Source organism: Panthera leo, chromosome C2 (genome assembly GCF_018350215.1).
Source record: "Panthera leo isolate Ple1 chromosome C2, P.leo_Ple1_pat1.1, whole genome shotgun sequence".
NCBI classification, from domain to species: Eukaryota; Metazoa; Chordata; class Mammalia; order Carnivora; family Felidae; genus Panthera; species Panthera leo.
In genome coordinates this window covers 93784730-93807584 of record NC_056687.1, presented here as the reverse complement: position 1 = coordinate 93807584, position 22855 = coordinate 93784730, and the positions used below count along the sequence as shown (strand labels likewise).

Here is a 22855-nt window from a genome sequence, read left to right as displayed (position 1 = left end):
CTTGGTAACTCCCTCTTGAGTTTGTTACTAGTTGGAATACCAGCTGTTGGGTGAAGTGGTCCTCTTTACCGTGTGTGGGGAAGGGACGAGGGTTCTCGCTAATGCTCTTGAGGGGCATGATAGAAAATACGCTGGGCTGGGGTGCCTGGGTGTGTCAGTCGGTTAAGCATCTGACTTCGGCCCAGGTCATGATATCATAGTCTGTGGGTTTGAGCCCCACGTCAGGCTCTATGCTTACAGCTCAGAGCCTGGAACTTGCTTCAGATTCTGTGTCTCCTCTCTCTGCCCCTCCCCCACTCACACTCTGGTGCACCCGTGCTTGCTCGCTCGCTCTCTCTCTCTGTCTTTCTCTCTTTCTCTCTCCCCCCTCCCTCTTCCTCCCTCTCTCAAAAATAAATACACATTAAAAAAAAAGAAAGAACATATGCTGGGAAAGAAGGCTTTGAAATAAAGTGCTTAATGCCCTTTTTGATACCTTTAACTTTGCTGCTAATATTTGCAGAGGCTTTTCTTTTTAAAATATCAGAAACCCGGGGCGCCTGGATGGCTCAGTTGGTTAAGCAGCCAGCTTCAGCTCAGGTCATGATCTCACAGTTTCGTGGGTTCGAGCTCCGCATCGGCCTCTGTGGTGACAGCTCAGAGCCTGGAGCCTGCTTTGGATTCTATATCTCCCTCTCTCTCTCTCTGCCCCTCCCCAGCTTGCACTGTGTCTCTGTCTCTCTCAAAAATAAAATAAAAAATGTTAAAAAAATTTTTTAAAAATATCAGAAACCCTTTCTCAGTATTATTGAGTTGTATTGGTATCATTCCTGAGAGCTTTGAAGTTTATATTATAAAGTTCTGGTTTAAGTATAAATAAGCAAGTCCATGGGTTATCTGCCATTAAAACCTGACATTACAAATCAAAACAAAGACAGACTGAATCTCCGTGTTCATTTAGATAGTTGAATTAGCAGGGTAATACTGGATGTGTTTCCTCTGTAGACTGGTAACATATATTCCACATTTGGATAAGACAGTAAAGGTGAACTTGAAAGCGGGGCCAAGAGACCTTGGGAGGTCGAGCTTCAGCATCAGTTGTGAGCACACTGTTTTCTGTTTTTGTTTTGTTTTGTTTTGTTTTGTTTTTCCCAAAGAGCAACTTCTTGAACTATTTCTCATAGGCCTTCTATATAATTCTTTAATCATTTCTATTGCTAGACCAGAGTTGCACCAAATAGTCCCGCTGCTTGAGCTGTCTGGGCTATATGCCTGACTCCATGCTGAGTTACAGAGTGTCTGTCACAGAAGCCTCAGGCCAAACGCAGGACACGAAGCTGGGTTCCCCCCTCCCCCCACGCACTTCTGTGCACCTGCGCATTACTCATTCTGCATGCCATTCTCTCCGTAATTAAGAACAGAAATGCTTGTTCTCTTCAATGTCATTGTGTCCTTGGCATCCTGCACGGGCTCTGGCAACTAGACCGGGTTCAGCAAAGGTTTATTGAACTGAACAAAGCAACAATCAAGAGTTGTAAAATCAGGAGGGGAGGGCTGTGTTACCGGCCTCTCAAGGTACTAGTAGCTTGGACAGTTTTAGTGTGCATTTCTGAAGCCCTGAATTTAAATCAAGTTCTTTTTAAAACTGTTAGATCATCATGCCTATTGTGAACGGATTCACCAACTGATTTGACTCTTGATTGCCCCAGTCACTGAGAGTTTTCAGTGCTTCCCTTCCCCACCCCATGGATAATTTTTATCTTCCAGTTCTAGAGCTCTTGGCCTCTAATAAAACAATTGCTGCTTATTTATAGTAGTTTATTGTTAACATACGTGTTGTAAAATCCTCTCTGTGGCTTTTAATTCCTTATGGCATCTCGTACGATAAGGGTTTATGGAGTTCAATAAAATATTAACTCTGATCACACAGTAATTATGTGGATTTTATTAGCATTTAGGCCTTAAAACAACTTGATAAGGTAAATTGGGTAGATATATCTTAGTTTTATTGAAATTGTAGAAAATTGGGATTTCGGCAGTTTAGTCTCATGTGAGAATTAAACCCTTGTCTTCCAATTCCCCATGCCCTTATAACAGCTAAGCAGGAAAACAGGTTCCAAGAGAAACATTTGGAAAGGAAAGACTTGCATTTCAAATCGGCAAAGCAGGCCAGATAACTAACAAAGCACCTCCTTGTGTGTTGAAATGGTTAAGTGATAAGAGGTGGTGACCCATTATTTATGAATCCTATCAGTAATTCAGTTTTGGTTCTTGGTGGAGTGGTTGACTACAAGATTTCAGCAGGAATGTTTAGTCATTAGGCAATTTGTTGTTATGGTCACTTGCTACTCTTAAGGACAATGGCTGAGCCAGACTAGAAATTCTTGTAATGAAGCCAATGTCAGAGACAAGTGGGGGATCGACTTGCAGAAAACAAGGGCTGATCCTTTGATTTAGAGCTGTCTCAGGACTTTTGAAAGTTAGGCACACCCAACTTTCTAAGGTTTCCTAGAAATTAGGGAAAGATAACAGGTAATTTGGGGAGAGGTAGAGAGCTAGGAATAGGATGGAGAAGTAGATAACTCTGGGAAAGCATGCATCCTTCCCTTTTTAAATTTTGGTTCTTATTTTTAAATCACAATTGATATATCTTGAATATATTACATTTTTTTTAATGGAGGATACTATTTCCAAGGTACAGAATGCGAATGTGTTTTTAGAAGAAAAAAATGTCAAGAACAAAACAATTAACTTGCTCATTTGAGCAACTGTAATTCTTTATTTGTCTCTGTGGTGAATGATTGCACACTATTAATCTCTTTATTCATACAGTATTTTTCTTCTAGCATCACAATGGTAAAGTTGCTTTTCAAATACAGTTACTTGACCAGGCACCATGCTAGGGTATCTTACATACGTTACATCTTGCAGTCCTCAGGACAACCTTGAAAATAGCCTTTGTCATCCCTTTTTTAAGTCAGAAATGTACTAACCAGAGAGATTTTAAGAAACCTGCCCAAGGTCATGCTAGACTGTGATAAGGTTCATTCAAACCCAGGCCTCCTTAGATTCACGACTTTTTCTTCCTCACGCTGTTCAGATTCTGCTGCTCCCAGCCTGTTTCCTCTCTGGCAGAATGCCTCTGGGAAGTAGTTCCAGGTTAGAGAGACCAGCCTATCTGAGCCATGGAAATGTGCCATCTATACCTGGCTTCTGTATGAAAATTACACCTAACGGAAAAATGACTTAGCAGCGTTTTAAGGAACAACAAAATTTACTCCAGAAGGAAAGTAAAATTAGAAGCGACTAAATCTACTCTACCAAATCCAAAGGGCCCTTTAAATGCTTATTTCTGTAATTACTAATGTGTCCAGGGGTTGATAATCTTTTAAAATCTTGCTGAATTTAGACAGCGCCTGAAATGCCTCCTTGCGTTTGTTTATATGTCCGTATCCCCATAATTAGACTATCAGTCCTTTGAGGATGGAGAATGTATCTTACTGGTCTTTGCATAGCACAGCATCTTGAAATAGCATCCTCCCAAATACAAATGTATGAGGAATGAAAATGTCCTCTAGGAGACTGCTACTCTGTTGCTTTTCGATAATTTGTTAGTAACTCCAGTTTTACTATCTTCCCCCCCCCCCCCCCCCCGCCTTTTTTTTTTTTTTTTTTTGGTTATATGCTCATCATCTTAAAAAAATGAAGTGAAATTCACATAACATAAAGTTAACGCTTTTAATTCATTGGCATTTAGTAAATTAGTAAATTCACTGTGCTGTGTAATCACTAGTTCTATTCTGAAACATTTTCATCTTCCCTAAAAGAAACCCTGCACCCAGTAAGCAGTTTCTCTCTAGATCCCTCCCCTGCCTCAGCCCTTAGAAACAACAAATTTGAGTTTTGTCTCTTTTGATTTACTTATTCTGGATATTTCATATAAATGGAATTATATATGATATGTGATCTTTTGTGACTGGCTTTCACTTAACATAATGTTTTCAAGTTTCATCCACATTGTAGCATATTTGATTCCTTTTTATGGCTGAATAATATTTCTTTGTATTCTGTCATATTTTATTTATCCATTCATACTTGAATGGACCTTTTGGCTCTTTCCATCTTTTGGTTTTTGTCAGTAGTACTGCTGTGAATGTGTGTGTATATGTCTTTGAGTTCCTGTTTTTGATTCTTCTGGTTATATACCAAGGAGTTACATTGATGGGTCATATGGTAATTTTATGTTGAAATTTTTGAAGAAGCACCAAACTGTTTTCCACAGGGACTCTACCATTTTACATTCTTACCAGCAGTGTACAAGAATTCCAATTTCTCCACATCCTCCCCAACACTTATTTTCCATTTTTCTGAGAATAGCCATTGGAGTGGGCGTAAAGTGGCACCTCATTGTGGTTTTAATTTGTGTTTCCTTAATGACTAATGATGTTGAACATGTCATGCTTGTTGGCTGTTTGTATATCTTCTTTGGTGTAATGTCTATTCAAGCCTTTTGCCCATTTTTAAATTGGGCTGTTTATTTTTTTATTGCCTTGTAAGAATTCTTTATATATTTGGGATGCAGGTCTCTTATCAGATATATGACTTGTAAATATTTTTCCTCATTCTGTAGTTTGTGAGTTCACTTTCTTACAAATGTCCTCTGCACCAAAGTTTTTAATTTTGATGAATTCCAGGTTTTTTTGTTGTTGTTCTTGCTTGTGCTTTTGATATCAGATCTCAGAATTCATTGTCCAATTCAACATCATGAAATGTAGCCTGTCTTGTTCTAAGAGTTTTATGGTTTTAGCTCTTGTATGTAGGTCTCTGATCCATTTTGAATTAAGTTTTGTATATGATGTCAAGTAGAGGCCCGAATTTATTCTTGTGTCTGTTTGGGGCATTTGGCAATTCCATATGAATTTGAGGATTAGCTTTTCCATTTCTGCCCAAAAGGCCGCTGGAATCTTGATGGAGACTACATTGCCTGTGTGATCACTTTGAGTAGCCATCTTAACGATACTAAGTTTCCATCCCATGTCTTCATTTAGGTGTTCTTTAGTTCCACTTAGGTCTTTAATTTATTTCAGTAATGTAGTTTAAGTGTCAAAGTTTTTCACCCCCCTTGGTTACATTTATTTCTTAGATATTCTTTTGGATGCTGTTGTAAATGGAATTGGTCTTTTTAAATTTCTTTTTCAGATTGTTCATTGCTCGTGTATAAAAACTCAATTGAGTTATGTGTTGCATTGTACCCTGCAAATTTACTGAATTCATTTATTAGCTCTAGTAATTTTTTATGGAATCTTTAGGATTTTCCTCATACAGGATTATGTCATCTGTGAGTAGATCTGGTTTTACTTCTTCCTTTCCAATTTGGATGCCTCTTCTTCCCCCCCCCCCCCCCAATTGTCCTGTTGAATAGTGGTGATGAAAGTGGGCATTCTTGTCTTGTTCCTGATGTTGTGGGGGGTGGGGGGTGGAATTTCAGTCTTTACCCATTAGGTATGATGTTAGCTGGGGGTGCTTATCATCTTTTAACCCACTAAATCATAGGTTATCAACGTGTGGCCCCTGGACAGCAGCATGTGTATCACCTGAAAACTTGGTAGAAATGCTAATACTTGGGACCTGCCCCAGACCTTCTGATTCTGAAACTGTGGGAAGCAGAGGTTAGAAACTAGATTTAAGAAACACTCCAGGTGATTCTGGTATACACTAGATTTTAAGTTTCTTTGAAGTTAGGATGTTTGTTTTGAGGACCTGTGCCTTATTTTTGTATTCCTTTTCATTCTCTTGTGTGATTAATCAGTGTGGAATAATTTTAAAAAATGAAAATAAGAAAAAGAAAGTTGGGGCACCTGGGTGGTTCAGTTGGTTACGCGTCTGACTTCGGCTCAGGTCATGATCTCACGATTCTTGAGTTCTAGCTCCATGTCTGGCTCTCTGCTGTCAGCACAGATCCCGCTTCAGATCCTTTGTCTTCTTCTCTCTCTGCCCTTCCCTGGCTTGCGCTCTGTCTCTCTCAAAATACATAAATAAGCTTAAAAAAAAGAAAATGTCAAAAGTTTCCCAAAGCGCCTGCACAATCTCTTATTTTGTCTACATGTTTTGAGTCACCATAAATAATTGGAAATTCATTATTAGACATTTACAAAATTCATCAGAAAACCTCACATTTCATATTCAGTCTTAGATCAGTGACAAGCAGCACAGTACACTTTGATGTAGACCATTTGTTCTGATAGTGACTTGCACTATAATTATCTGCTTACCTGCTAGCTAGGGACTTATCCTTCGGACCACTGCTGGCAAGAATGTCTCTATTGGCTATTTAGAAAGACACGAGGGTCACTTTTATAGGGTTTATTGGATTTTATCACATCATTATTTTGCCTTTGCTTTTATTTTTCTCAGTTTCTTTTATCTTGCTATGTTGTGATTTCAGCCCCCTTACATCTTTTTTGAACAAGACAATATTTGACTATTAAGATAAGAATGTGATCTATTGCTACTAAGGACTATTGTTGAAAATAGCCATTTGGGCACACAGTATCAGTTTATAGACAAATACACTAAGTGTGTTTAGTCACTGCTTATTTACCTATTGGTGAATACTCCACTTTTTAAAATACCATTTAAAATTGTCCAAAATTGTGGGATAGTTATTTATTTATAGCTGGCCTTTTTCTAAAGCTGGTTTAAATGATAATTTATACCCTGCGTTCCAATTTTCCACCACTCTTACGTGTCTGACCCTCCTTTGTATGCTCAGCTCAAGTCCATCTAGTTAACCTTGCCCCCAGAATGGGCGAAGGTTCTGAGTATAGCATCAGAGCATGGGTTATATACGTGTGTGAGCTCTGGGGGTCGCTGGTAGCAGGAGGAAGCAGAATGTCCTCACAGCCTTGGTAGGAGCTCAGAATCTCTCCATGGACATGTGTGGTCCTAAAAATACAACACTGGGCTTTCCTTCAGTCTCTTTGATGTGGGAGTATAGTCCTCGCATCATTGTAGGAATTACTGTTGATTGACTACACTGCTCTCCAGCCTTTCTTGTTCAAGGTTTGCTATAAGCAAATGAAAAATCATTAACAAATGCTGGCAGACTTTTAAGATGGGAGACCATGCACTTGCATATTGCAGTTAAATTTTTTAATGACTATAAACAATCATGGTTCTTATTAGTGTTTCACATCTTGTTCAGTGGGGGGAAAAAAGGAATTCTTGACATTTGAAGTCATAGGCTAAAACCTGAAATTGATCAAATTACCCAAGGCATTTTTTTCATGGGGTTACTTGGCTCTCAGCAAACATTCTTCTTCCATTCTAAAAATTGTGCATGTGACATTTTTCATCTGTCTATGGAAGAGTTCATGCGGTCTCTAGCTGGGCTTGCTTCTTAATTACGTTCCCCCAAAAAGAAATCTGACCATAGTTTGGAAGTACTGTATATATGTGTTTACTTTTGTTTTTAGATTATTTAATTGACATAGACATATCTGTGCATATCTACCTATATGTAACGTAAGTGTTTAATTAAAGCTTCCAAATACATAAGAAATTCAAATTTTTTTTGAAAAGTTTTAATAGTTCAGTGCTTTCCCAATATAGTCAGAGAGGAGATTGGTTTAAGAAAAGTGTGTGGCTCCCTCCTCCTTCCCCCAATATATCAAGTGTTAGTTTGAACAAGAAAAGAATAATTTTCAGCATATTCTAAGAGCTGTATCATTTACGTCTTGTGTGTTGATTAAAGGGTATTGATTAAAAAATCAAAAGGAACCTAGTAGTCCTAGAAGTTTAGTAAGAGCACTTTGTTTTCATTAGGGAAGTGTAGTAATAATATCAGGGGGGTTCTCAAACACAAACAGTTCAGCAGAGGCAGTAAACTCACTGATTAGGAGATCAGTATTTGGAGAAACTTTAACTTCTCATACCACCATTGTGAATGGATTTCATTTTGCTAGCTCTTACGCTCCTAAATGCCTGTGGGTATGGCGGTGTATTTCAGAAAGGAGAGGAACCTTGGGGTTCCAAGGCACAGCTGAGTTTTGGGAGCCATCACTATATATTTTGCAATGCCCTTTGAAAGGGTTTGAGGACAGTGACAAGAGGAAGGGGGAACAAGCATGTTAAAGTCATTTGGCTACTTTCGAAATCAAGGCGGGGAAGAAAACATTTTCTGGCTGTAAATCACTTAGTTGTCCTACACGCTTTAAAGCATTTTATACAAATGACTTTAACAGTTTTAGGGGTCATGTCTGGGGTTAAGAGACTGTTTGCCTGGTGTATATTTCAATGATTAAAAAGCAATATTTTATGGAGATGGTACCATTTCTGTTCACAGTCTGTACTGTGAAATATTTGTTATTTATCTGATGAGCAAGGTTTGCCTCTTAAGTCAATAATACATCAAATGTATTCTTGTTGATTTTGTGGAATCATGTGGAACATGGAATATTAAAAAAAAAAATTGTACTCAGTGTAATTGTAACAAACAAGACACAGCAGTAAGTTACAAATAAACAGAAAAAAATTGTAACGGTTTTGATGAGCCGTTATTGGGCCACGCAGTGCTCTAAGCACTTTTTCCTGTATTATTGAGCTTAGTCTTTAAACCCAACCTAGTGAGGTAGGAATTGTTATTCTCGTTTGTAACTGTTGAGAAGTGAGACTCAAAGTCTAAATGAATTGTCTAAGGTCACACACCCAGTGTGAATAGTGAGCTAGGGACTGAAACCAGTCAGAGGCCATGCTTTTAACACCTGCTTATAAAGCTTGAGTGCATTAACCCTTGGGTTTCACAGACAGTGTTCAGGCTAAGGCTGAAATACTTGCCGATGTGTTTTTTTAAGTGAGTCAAATAAAAATTTAGTAAATGTCTAAATGCCTTGATGGCTGGGGCCAAAATGCTGAGGCTGAAGAGAACGATGGATTTGGAAGATGATTTGGAAAGTGCCTTCAGTGGCTGGTGGTTGGATTAGTTTAAGTCGCACTTAAAAATGGAATGGGTTCATGCAATTATCCACTCTCATGTCGTCGTTGTCTTTCGCTTTCATTGATTTGCCAGTGTGTCAGCATGTGCGTTACTGCTGTGGTTTTGTATGTGTTCAGAACTTATCACATAGTTTAGTTGCTTGGTATGTTGTCCATGGAGCTGGAGTGAATGCTCTAGTCATATGGAGCTTTACGTGAAGATTAGCATCTTTTCTGCCTTGCTCCTAGTTTTTACCCTGTACTTGCAGACCTGCTGATAGGCACCCAGTATCCTTGTCCCTCCACACACCCTGCACTGGCCTCCCCTGCAAAGTATTTATAACCCTGGATTGTACTCGCAGGTGAAAGGTGCATTATGCTTCCAGTGTAAATGTAGCACTGGGTAGTGGGATCTGTCTTCTTTTGCCAAGAAAAGTGTTGTCTTTCTCTTGGTTTTTGTTACAGCCAAACAATTTTAATTGCCCGCAGCACAACACACTTTAGGAGAAAGCAAATAAACAACACAAGGCACTTGGAGCCAGGAAGTCGCATCTCAGACTAGAAACACAGCTTCGGACAGACATTTGGGCGGTGGGTTGCTAAATAGGGCAGCCAGCTACCAAACTAAAAACCAGTGACCGTGAGCTTCTTGCACTTCTAGGGAAATCATTTAATCACAGGATCATTGGAAGGGTGTTAGAAGTTGATTTTAACCTTATGACGATCAGTTTCTTTGTAATTAAATATTAACTCAAACTATGTCTTAGGTAACTGACTTCAGTAACTGCTACTCTTTGTTTTCCGTAGACATGTGGTTAACGTTTATTGAATTTAATATTTTGGAAATAATGTCTTGTTAACTGAATGCTTTACTTTGAAATGATCCAGGTAAATTTGACAGGAGTGTTCCTGACAATGCCTACTTTTACAGTAGGATCTATTTTTTTTCCTCAAAATTAGTCCAAGTAATTAATTCTCTTCAGTTTTGATAATATTTTTAAAACACCAATATCATTTTGAATAATGTGTGTTTCTTCAACTCTTGATATCTTACTCTTGTCTCTTATAGGACCTGCTGAAGTTCCCATGATGTCACCTAATGGATCCATTCCCCCCATCCATGTGCCTCCAGGTTACATCTCACAGGTAACCACTGGATGGACTTCTCCGCTCATTATGGGCACTGTCGTTGTTTCAAGAGAATATATGCTACAACTTAAAAACTTACCTCAAAAGTAATTTCGTTAGGGTAATCCTAGAGTTGCCATCATTTTTGTAGCACCACATAGTCCTTCCCAAGTCTTGCCTCTTAAGTGGCCGGGGAGCCAGAGAGAGAGAAACACAGTAGGGCGCCTAGGCTGTCCTCAGCCAAGGTGCGTTGACACCTGATTATGCCGGAGAGATTTCCTTCTGTCTGTACCACAATTTGCTGGAAAGAAAGAATTGGTAGATAGGTTTAATTAGTAAAAATACCAAAGGAGACATTGTTAAAGCAAATAGGGTCTGCCCCTCTATGATTGGAGTCTCATTTCTCTGCAATGTGTCCTCACCTGGGCTTGGTGAATTGTTGAGTATGATGAGAGGAGAACTTGGCTGCTGTTGGACTTAACATTTCTCTGAGATATAATTTTTCTTAGTAAAATAGCAATAGCAATTTAAAAAGCGATAGCGGTTTCAGAGGTACGTGGGAAGGATTAGAGAAGAAGTCAGGATAAATGCTAAAGGAGAAACCAGACAAAGTTTACGACGCTCAGGGTGCCTGGAACGTGGATGTCTGTACAAACTTTCGTTTTGTCCCGTGCTCACTGCAGGATGAGCACGTCCCTTCTCTCCCGGTACAGCTTCCTTTCCAGATGCCGAATTGACTATTTTTCTCTCTGCCCATTTTGTTCTTTCTTTGTGTGCTTACGAGAGCATTCTGTGCTCCTTAGGAAAAAAAAAAAAAAAAAAAAAAACAGAAAAGACAGGAGAGAATAGAAAAGAAAATATTTATAATTTTACTACCCATGGAAGAGAATCATTGCATTAACATTTTTTGGATTATATTCTGGATTTTGTCCCTTTCTATTCTTCCTCTGTCTGCTTTTAAAGTGGTTTAAAATCTGTAATTTTCAGTTTTTAATGATTTTGTTAGGGTGAAAAAAATTGGCAGTTACATAGGAAAATTGCTAAAGTGCAGGCAGGAATCAAAGATTTATCCTTCTCTGATGTTAAAACTTAGCGATTTCTTCACTGTCTGAGCCATAGTGCAGCCACTATAATTTCATTTTTTCCATCCCTACTTTTACATGAGCCAATTTGACATCTTTTTTTTTTTTTTTTTTTTTTTTGAATAGTCAAAATGTCGGCCAGTTTCCCCACTGTTGCAATTAAATGACTTGTTTTACCCAAGTCTTTGTAAATAAGAATCAGTAGAAGGAGAAAGGGTGCAGAGCAGGCCCCTCCAGCCAGGACACGCGATGATGGATCACGTTCACGTCACCAGTCAATTAACAGAAAAGAACAGGAATGTAGAATTCCATTATGTCTCCTCATTTATTTTGAGGAAGTGTTTCATTCCATTGAACCGTGTACAGTTCTCACAATTGTGACAGCAGAAATAACACCTCCTTTCACACACTAAAGGTCCATTTAAGGAATAGCAGTTAAAAGTTGGGACATTCTAGGGCAGAGAAGCTCCAGTGTGCTTTTCCTTGCTAGTGGTGTTCCTGTGATTGCACTCACTACAAAACGTTTGTTTGGGAGTCCTAGGAAAAACAGAAAAATTTTAGCCCGTGGTATATTTCTGATTCCCTGAAAACTTCTATAGAGAATCTGGGTAGAAGGATTAATAGCAGAACTGTAAACTCGCTTTCATAAAACTGATGATAGAAACGTAGTGCGATACTTTCTCAACTGAGAATTAGGGCAGAAAATGCTAGAGGATATTGGAAGGATAGTAGAAATGGAATAATTTGGATGCTCAGTTGAGAAAAGAGAAAAAAGCAGTCTGTAAGGCATGTGTTCAATTTCATTTAGACTGGGCTCCTGAATCAGAAGAGAGTCCCAGCGTTAAGTATACTACTGATACCTGGCAGTGAAGTCTGTCTGAGTAAAACCAATTGCTTTTCTTTTCATTAATTTTTTTTTCTTTAACATTTATTATTGCAAGACAGAGAGACACAGAGTGTGAGCCGGGGGGGGGGGTGGGTAGAAAGAGGGGGAGACACACAGAATCTGAAGCAGGCTCCAGGCTCTGAGCTGGCAGCACAGAGCCCGACACGGGGCTTGAACTCACGGACCGTGAGATCATGACCTGAGCCGAAGTCGGATGCTTAACCGACTGAGCCACCCAGGCACCCCTAAAACCAATTGTTCATATGGAAGAAAACTGACATTTCTACCAATGAAATTCTGCATTGGTAGAATGTGTATACAACATCTTTTTAAAGCGCACAGCACATATCCTTCAAGGAAATGGGGAAGGTGGAACCAAGAGTAAAATGTCTTAAGAGACTTGTCATCACCAAGAAATCTAAGGAGCAAAGTACATTTTGTCATGTAGTTGTGGAAAGAATCTCTCTCTCTCTCTCTCTCTCTCTCTCTCTCACACACACACACACACACACAGACACACACACACAGACACACACACACACACACACACACACACACACAAATTCTCCTGGCTGGACATATTTGAGAAGTGCCCAATACTGGTCTGTCCCTATGTGCATCACCTCTGCACTGTATCCCCACAGTTCTTTTCCTCAAATACATGTGGCTCCCTCGTTCAGATCTAGAGTTGGGTGTACATCACATAGAAGCAGAGTTCAGGTTCTCTAGTATAGAGGATGGATCTTGAATAGTTAGCTTTGCTCTCCTTTTGAGGGCCACCTTTTCCTGTTGGCCTACATTGCTACCACCTTAAACTTCTGTCCCTTGGATACATCACAGGTCTTCTCTCAACTACATACTTTTGTACCCATTATTTCTCTCTTAGAATACTCTAGAGACTTTCTTGGTCTGACAGTTCAGTCATCCTTCTCATTCAAATAGCCCTCCCCAGTGTGACCTTTCAAAAACCTCCAACACAGAAATCGCGGTTCTGTTTTTCAGCATCTTTGGTGCTTTGCCGCCCTCTCCATCATGAAATACAGTATAATTTTATAGCCATCCTCAAGAACTCTTAGTGCCTCGTTGGGGTTATATTTGAGAATCTAGAATACTGTCTGGTACCCGATAGTAGGTACTTGATAAATGTTTTTAAATGTAAGTGACTGGCCAAGCTGAAGTAAAGTAAATGTAGCATAGATTTGCTTCAAAGATTTAGAGGTTCAAGTAGAGTAATAAAATACCTGGCAGTTGGAAAATTAGCAAGATCAAAGGGATGTGTATCTACAAGAATGAAATTCTCTGAATGTGGACTTAAGAGTGAGAGGAATGCCAAGACAGTGCAGAAGAGGAAAGAATGGTCTCTTCAACACATGTGCTAGGACTGGATATCCAAATGCAGAAGACTGAAGTTGGACCTCTACCTCATAGCATATACAAAAATTAATTCAAAGTGGGTTATAGACCTAAGTGTTAAGAGCTAAGACTGAATAACTCTAGGAGGAACATTTCATAACCTTGGGTTAGGCAATCAATTCTTAGATTTGACAGTAAAGGCACAAGCAGCAAAAGAAAAAAAAAAAAACAAAACAAACAGATACATTGCATTTCATCCAAATTACAACTTTTTGTGTTCCAAAGGACACAATCCACAAAATGAAAAAGGAACTTAGAAGGGGAGAAAATATATGCAAATCATATATTTCAGAAGGGACTTGTAAGATTCTTTATATATTCTAGATACAACTGAAGAATAAAAAAATGACCCAATTTAAAAATGGGCAAAGGATCAGAATAGACATTTCTATGAAGAAGTTGTATACATTGCCAATTAGCACATGAAAAGATGCTGAATGTTGTTTTTTTACTTGTTTGTTTGTTTCTTTTCTGGTGCAAAAAGGTGGTTTTATTAAAGCATGGGGCCAGGACCCGTGGGCAGAAAGAGCTGCCAAGGTGCTGAAAATTGTTAACCATCAGGGAAATGCAAATCAAAACCACAATGAAATATACTCCACTCGTACTAGGATGGCTGTAGTTAAAAAGATAGATAATAGCAAGTGTTGGCAAGGATGGGAAACAATTGGAACCGTTATATACTGCATGTGGTGATGTAAAATGGTACAGCCGCTTTGGAAAACAATTTGGCATTTCCTAAAACAGTTTAATATAGAGTTACCGTATGACTCAGCTATTCCACTCCTAGGCATATGCCCAGGAGGAATAAGACCCGTGTTAACGCAGAAACTCTGAGGTGAATGTTCATAGCAGGGTAATCCCTAATAGCCCCTATAGGGAAACAACCCAGATGTCCATTGGCTTTATGAATTGATAAACTTGATGGGGTATATGCATACAATGGAATATCATTCAGCCGAAAGAAGCCACTGATAAATGCCAAAATGTGGATGAACGTTGAAAATATTACACCAAGTGAAAGAAGCCAGACACAAAAGCCATATACGGTATCATTCCACTTATTTATAATGTCTGGAACAGGCAAACCCATGGACGCTGAAAATAGAGGGGCTTTTGCCGGGGGCGGGGAGGAGTGACTGCTCCTTTTTTTGGGGGTAACAGAACCGTCCTGGAACTTAAACCGAGGTGCTGGTCGTTCGGTTAAAGTGTCTATATCAGACACTGTAAAAAGATGGATTTCATGGTATATAAATTATATCTCAACAAAGCTCTTATAAAAGAGAGGAGAGAGGGGGAAGGTAGTGACTGCTACTAATTATTTATCGATAAACAATGGGGCAGCTGGGGAAGATGGGCCAGCCTGCATTGCTGTGGGTCGCAATGGTGCTAGTAACTACTGTGTATGGTAGGAACTAGCCTGCCAAATGCTTTCTTTACGTCTCTAGCTTTCGCCATCTTAATTTGACATGGAAGGAAGCTGAGGCCCTGAGTAGAAGGAGGATTGATTGCACCCTAAGCATTTCGGAGCTCACCGACCTATTTCCCTCTGTGTTGTGATTTCAGAGTCAGCATCATCCTGCCTTGGTGTATATATTTGCTTTACGTTACGTTGCTTTCTGCCAACGTGAGTGCGGGTGTGTGGTGTGCCTACTCGTGCATCTCCAGGGCTAAAACACCAGCTACTCACCTGTGAGGTAGTCCATCATTGGAAGAAAATCGAAGGGGGCGGTGATTAAAGATGTTACGTCAGTAACTCTAATCTGAGTCGGTGGAGAAATTCTGGATTATAGCCTTCCTTACAGAATTTGATAGCTGAAAGTGCTTTCAGGATAAGTTAATGAAATTGGTAAAATACAAATGTCAGCAATGCACAGATCATCTTATCGAAAGACAAACATTTGTGTTGAAGGCAGCTCTGGGTGCGGTCAACACACAATCTAGGCTGTTGTGGGTTGAGAAGGACTGAACCCACGGACCTAAAGATAGTGTGGACTTAGGGTGGGATAGGAGGGCAGTGGAATCTTGTCATCTCAACCCAATAATCTCTGATATTGCAGGCTTTCATGTCTTAGAGCGTGTGCGTGTTTTGTGCTTTACTTTTTGGTGAGAGGCTAGGGGACGTCTGAGGAAAAAGTAACCTGAGCTTTTCAACCTAAGAGAAAATAGAGGCTAAGTTTTGTTTCAACTGTAAGAAAGTAGACTTAGATAAGAGGGAATTTAGTCTTATCACACTCATCACCATTATTTCCTTTATATAAAAACAATTATGAATGTGATTAGGGCTGAAACTGGGGGTGTTAGGGTGAATACTACAGCTGGGAAGAATACGGACAGTACTTGAAGGGGCCTGCTTTCAAATTCCACCATATTTCACCACAGCTACTTTCTGTGTAACTTCGACAAATTTTTTCGCCACATATGTGAATACCTACCTGATGGGGTAGAGGTAAGAATTCAGAGAAATGTTACATGAGGTCTGTAGCCCACATTGGGCATTCAGTAAATGATAGATGATATTATGATGAAGACTGTTAGAACAATTTCAGTGAAAGTTTGGCAGACTTTGCCTTCCTAAATGCATACTGAGACTCCGCAGTATGAAGCAAATTTTTCCTTGCATTGTATACTGGCCGTGGCTGTGGTTTTTCTCAGATTTTTTAACTTCATCATTAACTTACGAATAATTTATATGTAAAAATTTCTTTTTTTAAAAAAAATTTTTAACATTTATTTTTGAGAGAGAGAGAGAGAGAGCCAGAGTGTGAGTGGGGGAGGGGCAGAGAGAGAGGGAGACCCAAAATCCAAAGCAGGCTCCAGGCTCCAAGTTGTCTGCACAGAGTCTGACGCGGGGCTCCAACTGATGAGCCGTGAGATCATGACCTGAACCAAAGTTGAGTGCTTAACCTACTGAGCCACCTAGGCCTCCCAATATGTAAAAATTTCTTAAGCAGATGCCTTGCGTTTTATTTTCCATGCTTCCATAGTAATTTATAAAACATTTTTCAACTGTTACGGGAAAGACTTCATGTAGACCAAAAGATTTAAGCATATGAAAAGAAAATGTGAAACATCCAAGTTAATGTTCTGTCATTTGGGAAACCACTCTTTTCCAGATTAACTGATGTGACTTAAAAACTTCTAATAGTGGTCAAAATAAATGTTCTTGTTGTTATACCACAAGTACATGCCTTCCCTCATTTCATTGTTTTGGGGATTAGTTAATAGGTTCAATACCTGTTGAAATTGTATATATTCCATTTCCCTTGACCAGGGAGAGGCAAGAAATCTATTGAAAATACATGTACATTTTGGTTGGTCATTCTCCAATGGGGATTGTTTTAAGAGTTGGCCACAAATCAGAGCCCCTGTGAAGAAATAATGGGGTCTGGTAGGTGGAAGACATGGAATGCTTTTTCTCATTTTGCTTAGCCAAGCTAGCTGAGAGCTATAAACATTAGCCTCAACTGCTTGCCTTTGGTAGTTATAACCTGGGACTAAACCGATGCAGGGTTCCACCTTCAACCTTGTGAAAATGATGAACAGCAAGAATAGAGGATTGCCCTGTGCCCTGATAGACTGAGAATCAGACCCATGTGGTGGCCAGTCATAAGAGAATTGGAAGCTCTTTCAAAACTTTAAATCCTTTAGGGGCACCTGGGTGGCTCAGTGGGTTAAGCATCCGACTTTGGCTCAGGTCATGATCTCACGCTTTGTGAGTTCGAGCCCCGTGTCAGACTCTGTGCTGACAGCCTGGAGCCTGCTTTGGATCCTGTGTCTCCGTCTCTACCCCTCCCCTGCTCGCTCGCTCTCTCTTTCTCAAAAATAAATAAATGTTAAAAAAAAAAAAAAAAAAAAGACTTTAAAATCGGAAGTTAGGAAAATGTTCCACTATGAACAGAGTGCGTGCATGGCGACGGGGAGCTTCTGTGGAAAAGAGCAGAGGACTTATATGTCCGTTCTGTTTTAATTCCATTATCAACAGATTTACAGCCACTTTGTTTTTCATTTTATGGCTTATTTTGTCTGAGGAATCAATTACTGACAGGGTTGGCAGTGGTAAATTAATGTGCCAAAGACGTACCCTCCCTCAAAGCATTGTGCGAGTTTCCTCTTTCTGAGCCTTCTCTTTGTCTCCCTGTTCTGCCTTTTCTTTTGGATTTCTGTCCTTTGTTTCTGAGATCCTGACATTGTGGCATTGCAGAGCACAGGGTTTAACAGGAGGAAACATGAGCATGAGCGGGCTCTGCGTCTAACCCCCTGTGTGATTTTAGGAATAGTTTTATTTATTTGGGCCTTCCACTTGCTTTCTTACTTGGTGATTGTTGGCCTTCCTGCACAGCCTGTGCATCCCTGGGTCTCTAGTTCCTCGAAAGGTGGTCTAGCACATAAGAGGCATTTTTCAAACTTTGGCTGGCTGGCATCATTTTTATTTTGTAGAGGGGGAGGGGCAAGGAAAATGTTTGAGGATCTCTGAGGTTCTTTTCTGATCTAAATTAGATGATTCACCTCTACTGTTCATATTATTCCTTAAAAAGGAGACCCAAGTGAGAATGTAGCTAAGTTTCCATAAGCAATCATTACCAAAATGGTGTGACCTTCTCCTTTGGTATTTAGCATTCTATTGACTAAAATGCTGACTAGAATACTATGTGTTACTTCTATAGAAAAATGATAGTTGATTTTTCTTTCTCTTTTTAAGATAGTATTTGTATTTTTTTTAAGTGTATTTAGTTTTAATGTTTATTTGAGAGAGTGCATGTTCTTGTGCAAATGTGTGGGGGAGGGGCAGAGAGGGAGAGAGAATCCTCACGCAGGCACCAGGCCATCACCCTGACACAGGCTGGGCTCAATCTCAAGGAAGTGTGAGATGACCTGAGCCAAAATCAAGAATCAGATGCTTAACCGACTGAGCCACCCAGGCGCCCCAAAAGATTTTATTTTTACGTAATCTCCATACCCAACATGGGGCTCAAACTCACAACTCTGAGATTAAGAGTCACATACCTTACAGATTGAGCCAGGCAGACGCCCTGATTTTCATAACACTAATATTGAGACAGTGTCACATGTAGAAGTGACTTCTGAATCATTAATAAGGATTAAATTATGCACATTATATTTAACTTCATTGGAAATTATTTGTATTTCTAAATTAGTAGCCCACATTTGTCATACGTAACAACTGTTTTTGGAAAAACACCTTTGCTCCACTTGTTGGGTACAGAAGCTTATTAAGGTTAGGTGGATTTTAAATTCCTGCACACTCTGAAATCCATCTGGTTTATTAACTTAGATTTACATTAATAATATAGTTCTTTTGCTCTGTGATAAATATGATCTGAGTATCATCCCAGATTCTTAATCCTCGTGCTGTAGAAGCCGATGGTGGACTGGTGATGCATTTGTAAACGTAATACACAAAATTCAAAGATACACTCTAGAATAATCCTGCTATGTGTCCATGGGCATGAGTGTGTCTGAGACACGGGAGTGGAGAGATGTGATTGGCTCTCTCTTCCATGCAGATCCATGGAGATGGCCTGGGCTGAAAAAAACAGTGACTACCTACAGATTCCTGTAGTGATATCTTTATTAATATATTAAAATCATCTCGGTTTGGCACAGATAACACCATCAGATCTCTACTTACTGTTTGTCTTCTGACAAATATTCTGTTCCTTAAAATAGCATTTCCATTTAGTGTGAAATACTCATTTGGTCCATTTTACTGATTGAAATTCTGTGATATAATTGTTTTCACTTCTCTAGTGTGCTTATGTGCTTACAGATATTGGGGAAGATTAGAGTTGATTTTTGATCTTCAGATGTGGTTTCTTTTTCGTATTTAGGTTGGTGACATACAACAAAATATGATAGAAAAGGCACAGCATTTCTATAGTACTTGGGTATGAACCTTGACCCCCCCCCCCCCCCCCATAGGTTAAGTTACTTAATTGCTCCTAGAGGTACTTCACCTTGAATTTAGGACTGTGATGTTGCCAGAACAGTTAAGTTCTGTGCCAAGGACTTTACAAGCTATTAAATGATACACAGATCACAGGAGTTGTTACTGTCACCTTTAATTGTTACACCAAACCGATCACTTTGCCATTTTGCCTTTAGCATCAGTGCCCAGGGCTTTATTTCTGCTTGGAGAAGAGGCGTCTTGGCCATGAGCAGTATCTTGAGATCTCAGCTCTTTCTAAGCAAGGACCTCTCTATCCCTGTGGGATCCTCGGGTGGGGCAGTGAGTGTGGTAAGATAGAGCTGGACTTGGTCCTGCAGCTCCTAAGATGTTTCTCACAGCTTGTTGGGCATCCTTTTTATAAAACCTGAAAGGTCTTAATTTACTACCAGTGTCCCCTCAACTACAGCAATTACAGGCTTTACTGAAGGTGATGGGTTAAAGAGATACTACGGATGACATACCTGTTTCCATCATCCTCTCCAGCTCTCAGGGGTTTAGTTACAAATCACTGGGTAGTTAACCCAGATAGAGTTAGGTGTGTTTAGTAAAGAACTGAAAGTTGGTTTTACTTACATGTATGTGCCTCAGTGGCGTTTTTTCGAGATTAAAGATTTATGTAAGTGTGAGTAGCTTGGCCTGTTCCTGTGTGTATAAAGGTGTTGGCATACTGAAAACCAGCAGAAGGGCAGTTACTATTTATGCCAGTATCTTCTTATGCTGATCACCTCTGGAGCAGGCCTGTGTGCAAGATTCATGTCCAGAAAAGGACAAATGCCACATAATGCCTTCAGCTTGTGATCCCCTATATAGCAACCTCAGATTTGTATCTGGATCTAACCATTTCCGGCTTAGCCTATACCTAGCTGTTGCATGGAGTTGGCCATGTGGGTTAAAAATTAAGCGCTGGGGCGCCTGCGTGGTTCAGTCAGTTAAGTGTCTGACTCTTGATTTTGGCTCAGGTTGTGGTCTTATGGTTCATGGAATCGAGCCCCACATGGGGCTCTGCACTGACAGCACAGAGCCTGCTTGAGATTCTCTCTGTCGCTCTCTCTCTGTCCCTGCCCTGCTCAAGTGTGCTCTAAATAAATAAATAAATAAATAAGCAAGCACCAATGGAAAACGTAAGATTTATAGATACAACTGAGTGTATAGGTAAAAATGGGAGTTTTTGTTTATTCATGAATCACCCTTATTTCTTAAAACCTTTGGTTCTTGGTAAAGCAGATGAAATTGGTTGTTTACTTACCATTGACAAGAACTGTTTGAGAAAAATAATTAGAACTTTTCTTGATTCAGGGGAGAATATTTATTATCAATCTATAACTATACTGCAGAACAATCTTAAGACGTTATTGAAAGGGTTTTTAGAAACCTAGAAACATCACCAGTAATTCATTTTTCCTTTTGGCTACAAAACCAAGAGTGTTGTATGTCAAAAGGATCTGGTGCTAAACGTGGAGGGTTTATTGTCTAAAGTACAATGATGATGGAATGTTGGAAGGAGCAAATAACATTTCATCAGTGTTAGCCATTACAGATAGGAGAAGGGAAAATGAGAAGTAGGGTTTGGTGTTTTCAACCACAGTTGTAATCTTTAAATTTGAAAAGACAGGAAAAAGTAAGTCAGGAGATTTGGGCAATACGTTCGATCCTGCCACCATTTTTAAGTCCAGTAACTTAACTTCATCTATAAAATAGAACAACACCTTGCTCCTATAACTCTGTGCTCAGTTACTCTTTGCATGTTCCTTTATTCCAGTTTTCACTTTCTTCTAATGGCACTTGGGTGATGAAGGGGGTAGTTTCCACCAGGGTAGCAAGAAGGGGATGGGCTAGGGAAGGGTTGGTCATTAGGTTTCAGGTCTCTTGTCTTCCATGAAGAACAGACCTGCTTTTCTCCTCTTTTATGTTGTTCACTATATTAGAAAATGCAGAGTGAGGGGTTAGTGCAAGAAGGAAACGTGAGAACAAAAGTAACACTTTTGTACTCCTGGTTGGTGATGAATAAAATTCCTCAGCTGCATTTGCAATGAAAGTAGAACTTATATTGGAAATGTGTCATTTTTTTTGTGCCTTTCTTTTGGTAAAAATCACATTTATTCAGAATAAGAGGTTCAGGAATGACAAGTGGGGAATTAACTGGGTTTAGATTAACTGAGATTTTAGAGTAGGATGTCATATTTACGTGAATTAAGGGGAAAATTTGATAGTGGATATGTAAATAAGTCCTGCTAGACCTCAAGTCTAAGAGAAATCCTTCTCTTTCCTTCTCTTTCCTTCTCTTTCCTTCTCTTTCCTTCTCTTTCCTCCTTCTCTTTTCTTCTTCTCTTTTCCCTTCGCTTCCTTCCCCCTCCCCCGCTCCTTCCCTTCATTCTCTCCCCTCCCCTCCCCTCCCCTCCCCTCCCCTCCCCTCCCCTCCCCTCCCTTCTCTTCTCAACCAACATTTATTGAAAACCTCCTGTGTGCCTAGGCGTCCTTGGGGGATTTACAGTTGGGCGCAAGAGACAGATCTGTATACAACCTATGCTACAGGACAGAGGTGCTGGTGGACGGGTAGACCCCGGTCTGGTTGGGAGAAGCCTAGACTGTTTGCCTGCTCATTCCTCTTTCCATGCAAGTGTAGTGTACTATTTGGACTTTTCTTCTCCTTGTTCACTGCTTGCGTGCTTAGTTTGAGCTGAGACTTCTTTGAGCTGAGACTTCGTGGAATGGCCTGGGAGCCCACTTCAGGTATGTCGGCAGCAGTTAGGAATTGGTTTGGAGCCTGAGTTTCACAAAATTGTTGGGTCCTAGTTTTCTGTGTGTGGTCAGCTTAGTGCTCTGGCCACTGCAGCAGACTGGCTGCCCGGCCTCACACCTGGCCTGCGTGCATGTGGGTTCATGTGTGTCCGCGGGCCGTCCACTCTGCCTGCTTCCTGGATCATCCTTGGCCACCTGGAACAGCCTTTGAAATTTTTTCTTTTGTTTTGTTTCCTACCACGTAAGCTCTTGAGTGTTGTTGCTTGCAACCCAGAAGTAGAAGGGAGAGGGTTGTAGAAACTGAGGTGTTAACAAAAATTTCCCGTGGAGCATTTTCTTTCAGTAAGGGGGACTTACCTTCTTTCTCTGTTAGCTATGAGAAAAGACCCTCACGATGTAAGTGTTATTACGAGACCCATTTTGAGCCTGTGACTCAAAATCAGTCCCTTTCTTCCCCCTTAGCTCTCTGACCTTAGGCCGGTTGGCTGACCCTTTCCTGAGCTTCCTCTTCCTCTTAATCTCTAACGTGGGAATAACTGGATATGCCTCCCAGGGTTGGTGGGAGGATTAATAGTAGTAATGGCTAGGTAGGAGTTTTCTGTTATGTACCCGTTACTGTTCCAGGACCTTAACATGCGTTGCCTTATTTCAGATAGAGGGTATTAGAGCAGCAAGTAGTCAATACAG

At 40.1% G+C, this 22855-nt stretch overlaps 1 protein-coding gene across 7 annotated transcripts in view; it reads left to right on the top strand.

Moving 5' to 3' along the window:
* FNDC3B (fibronectin type III domain containing 3B) overlaps positions 1 to 22855 on the top strand; it is a 409533-nt gene that overhangs the window by 230429 nt on the left and 156249 nt on the right. For all 7 annotated transcript variants that reach the window (XR_006207084.1, XM_042954945.1, XM_042954943.1 and 4 more), the window contains one exon: positions 10022 to 10098. Coding sequence is in view for 6 of the 7 variants with exons in the window: in XM_042954945.1 (XP_042810879.1) it covers positions 10022 to 10098 (77 nt within the window). In the remaining variant the exon portion in view is untranslated. The remainder of the gene's footprint in view (positions 1 to 10021; positions 10099 to 22855) is intronic.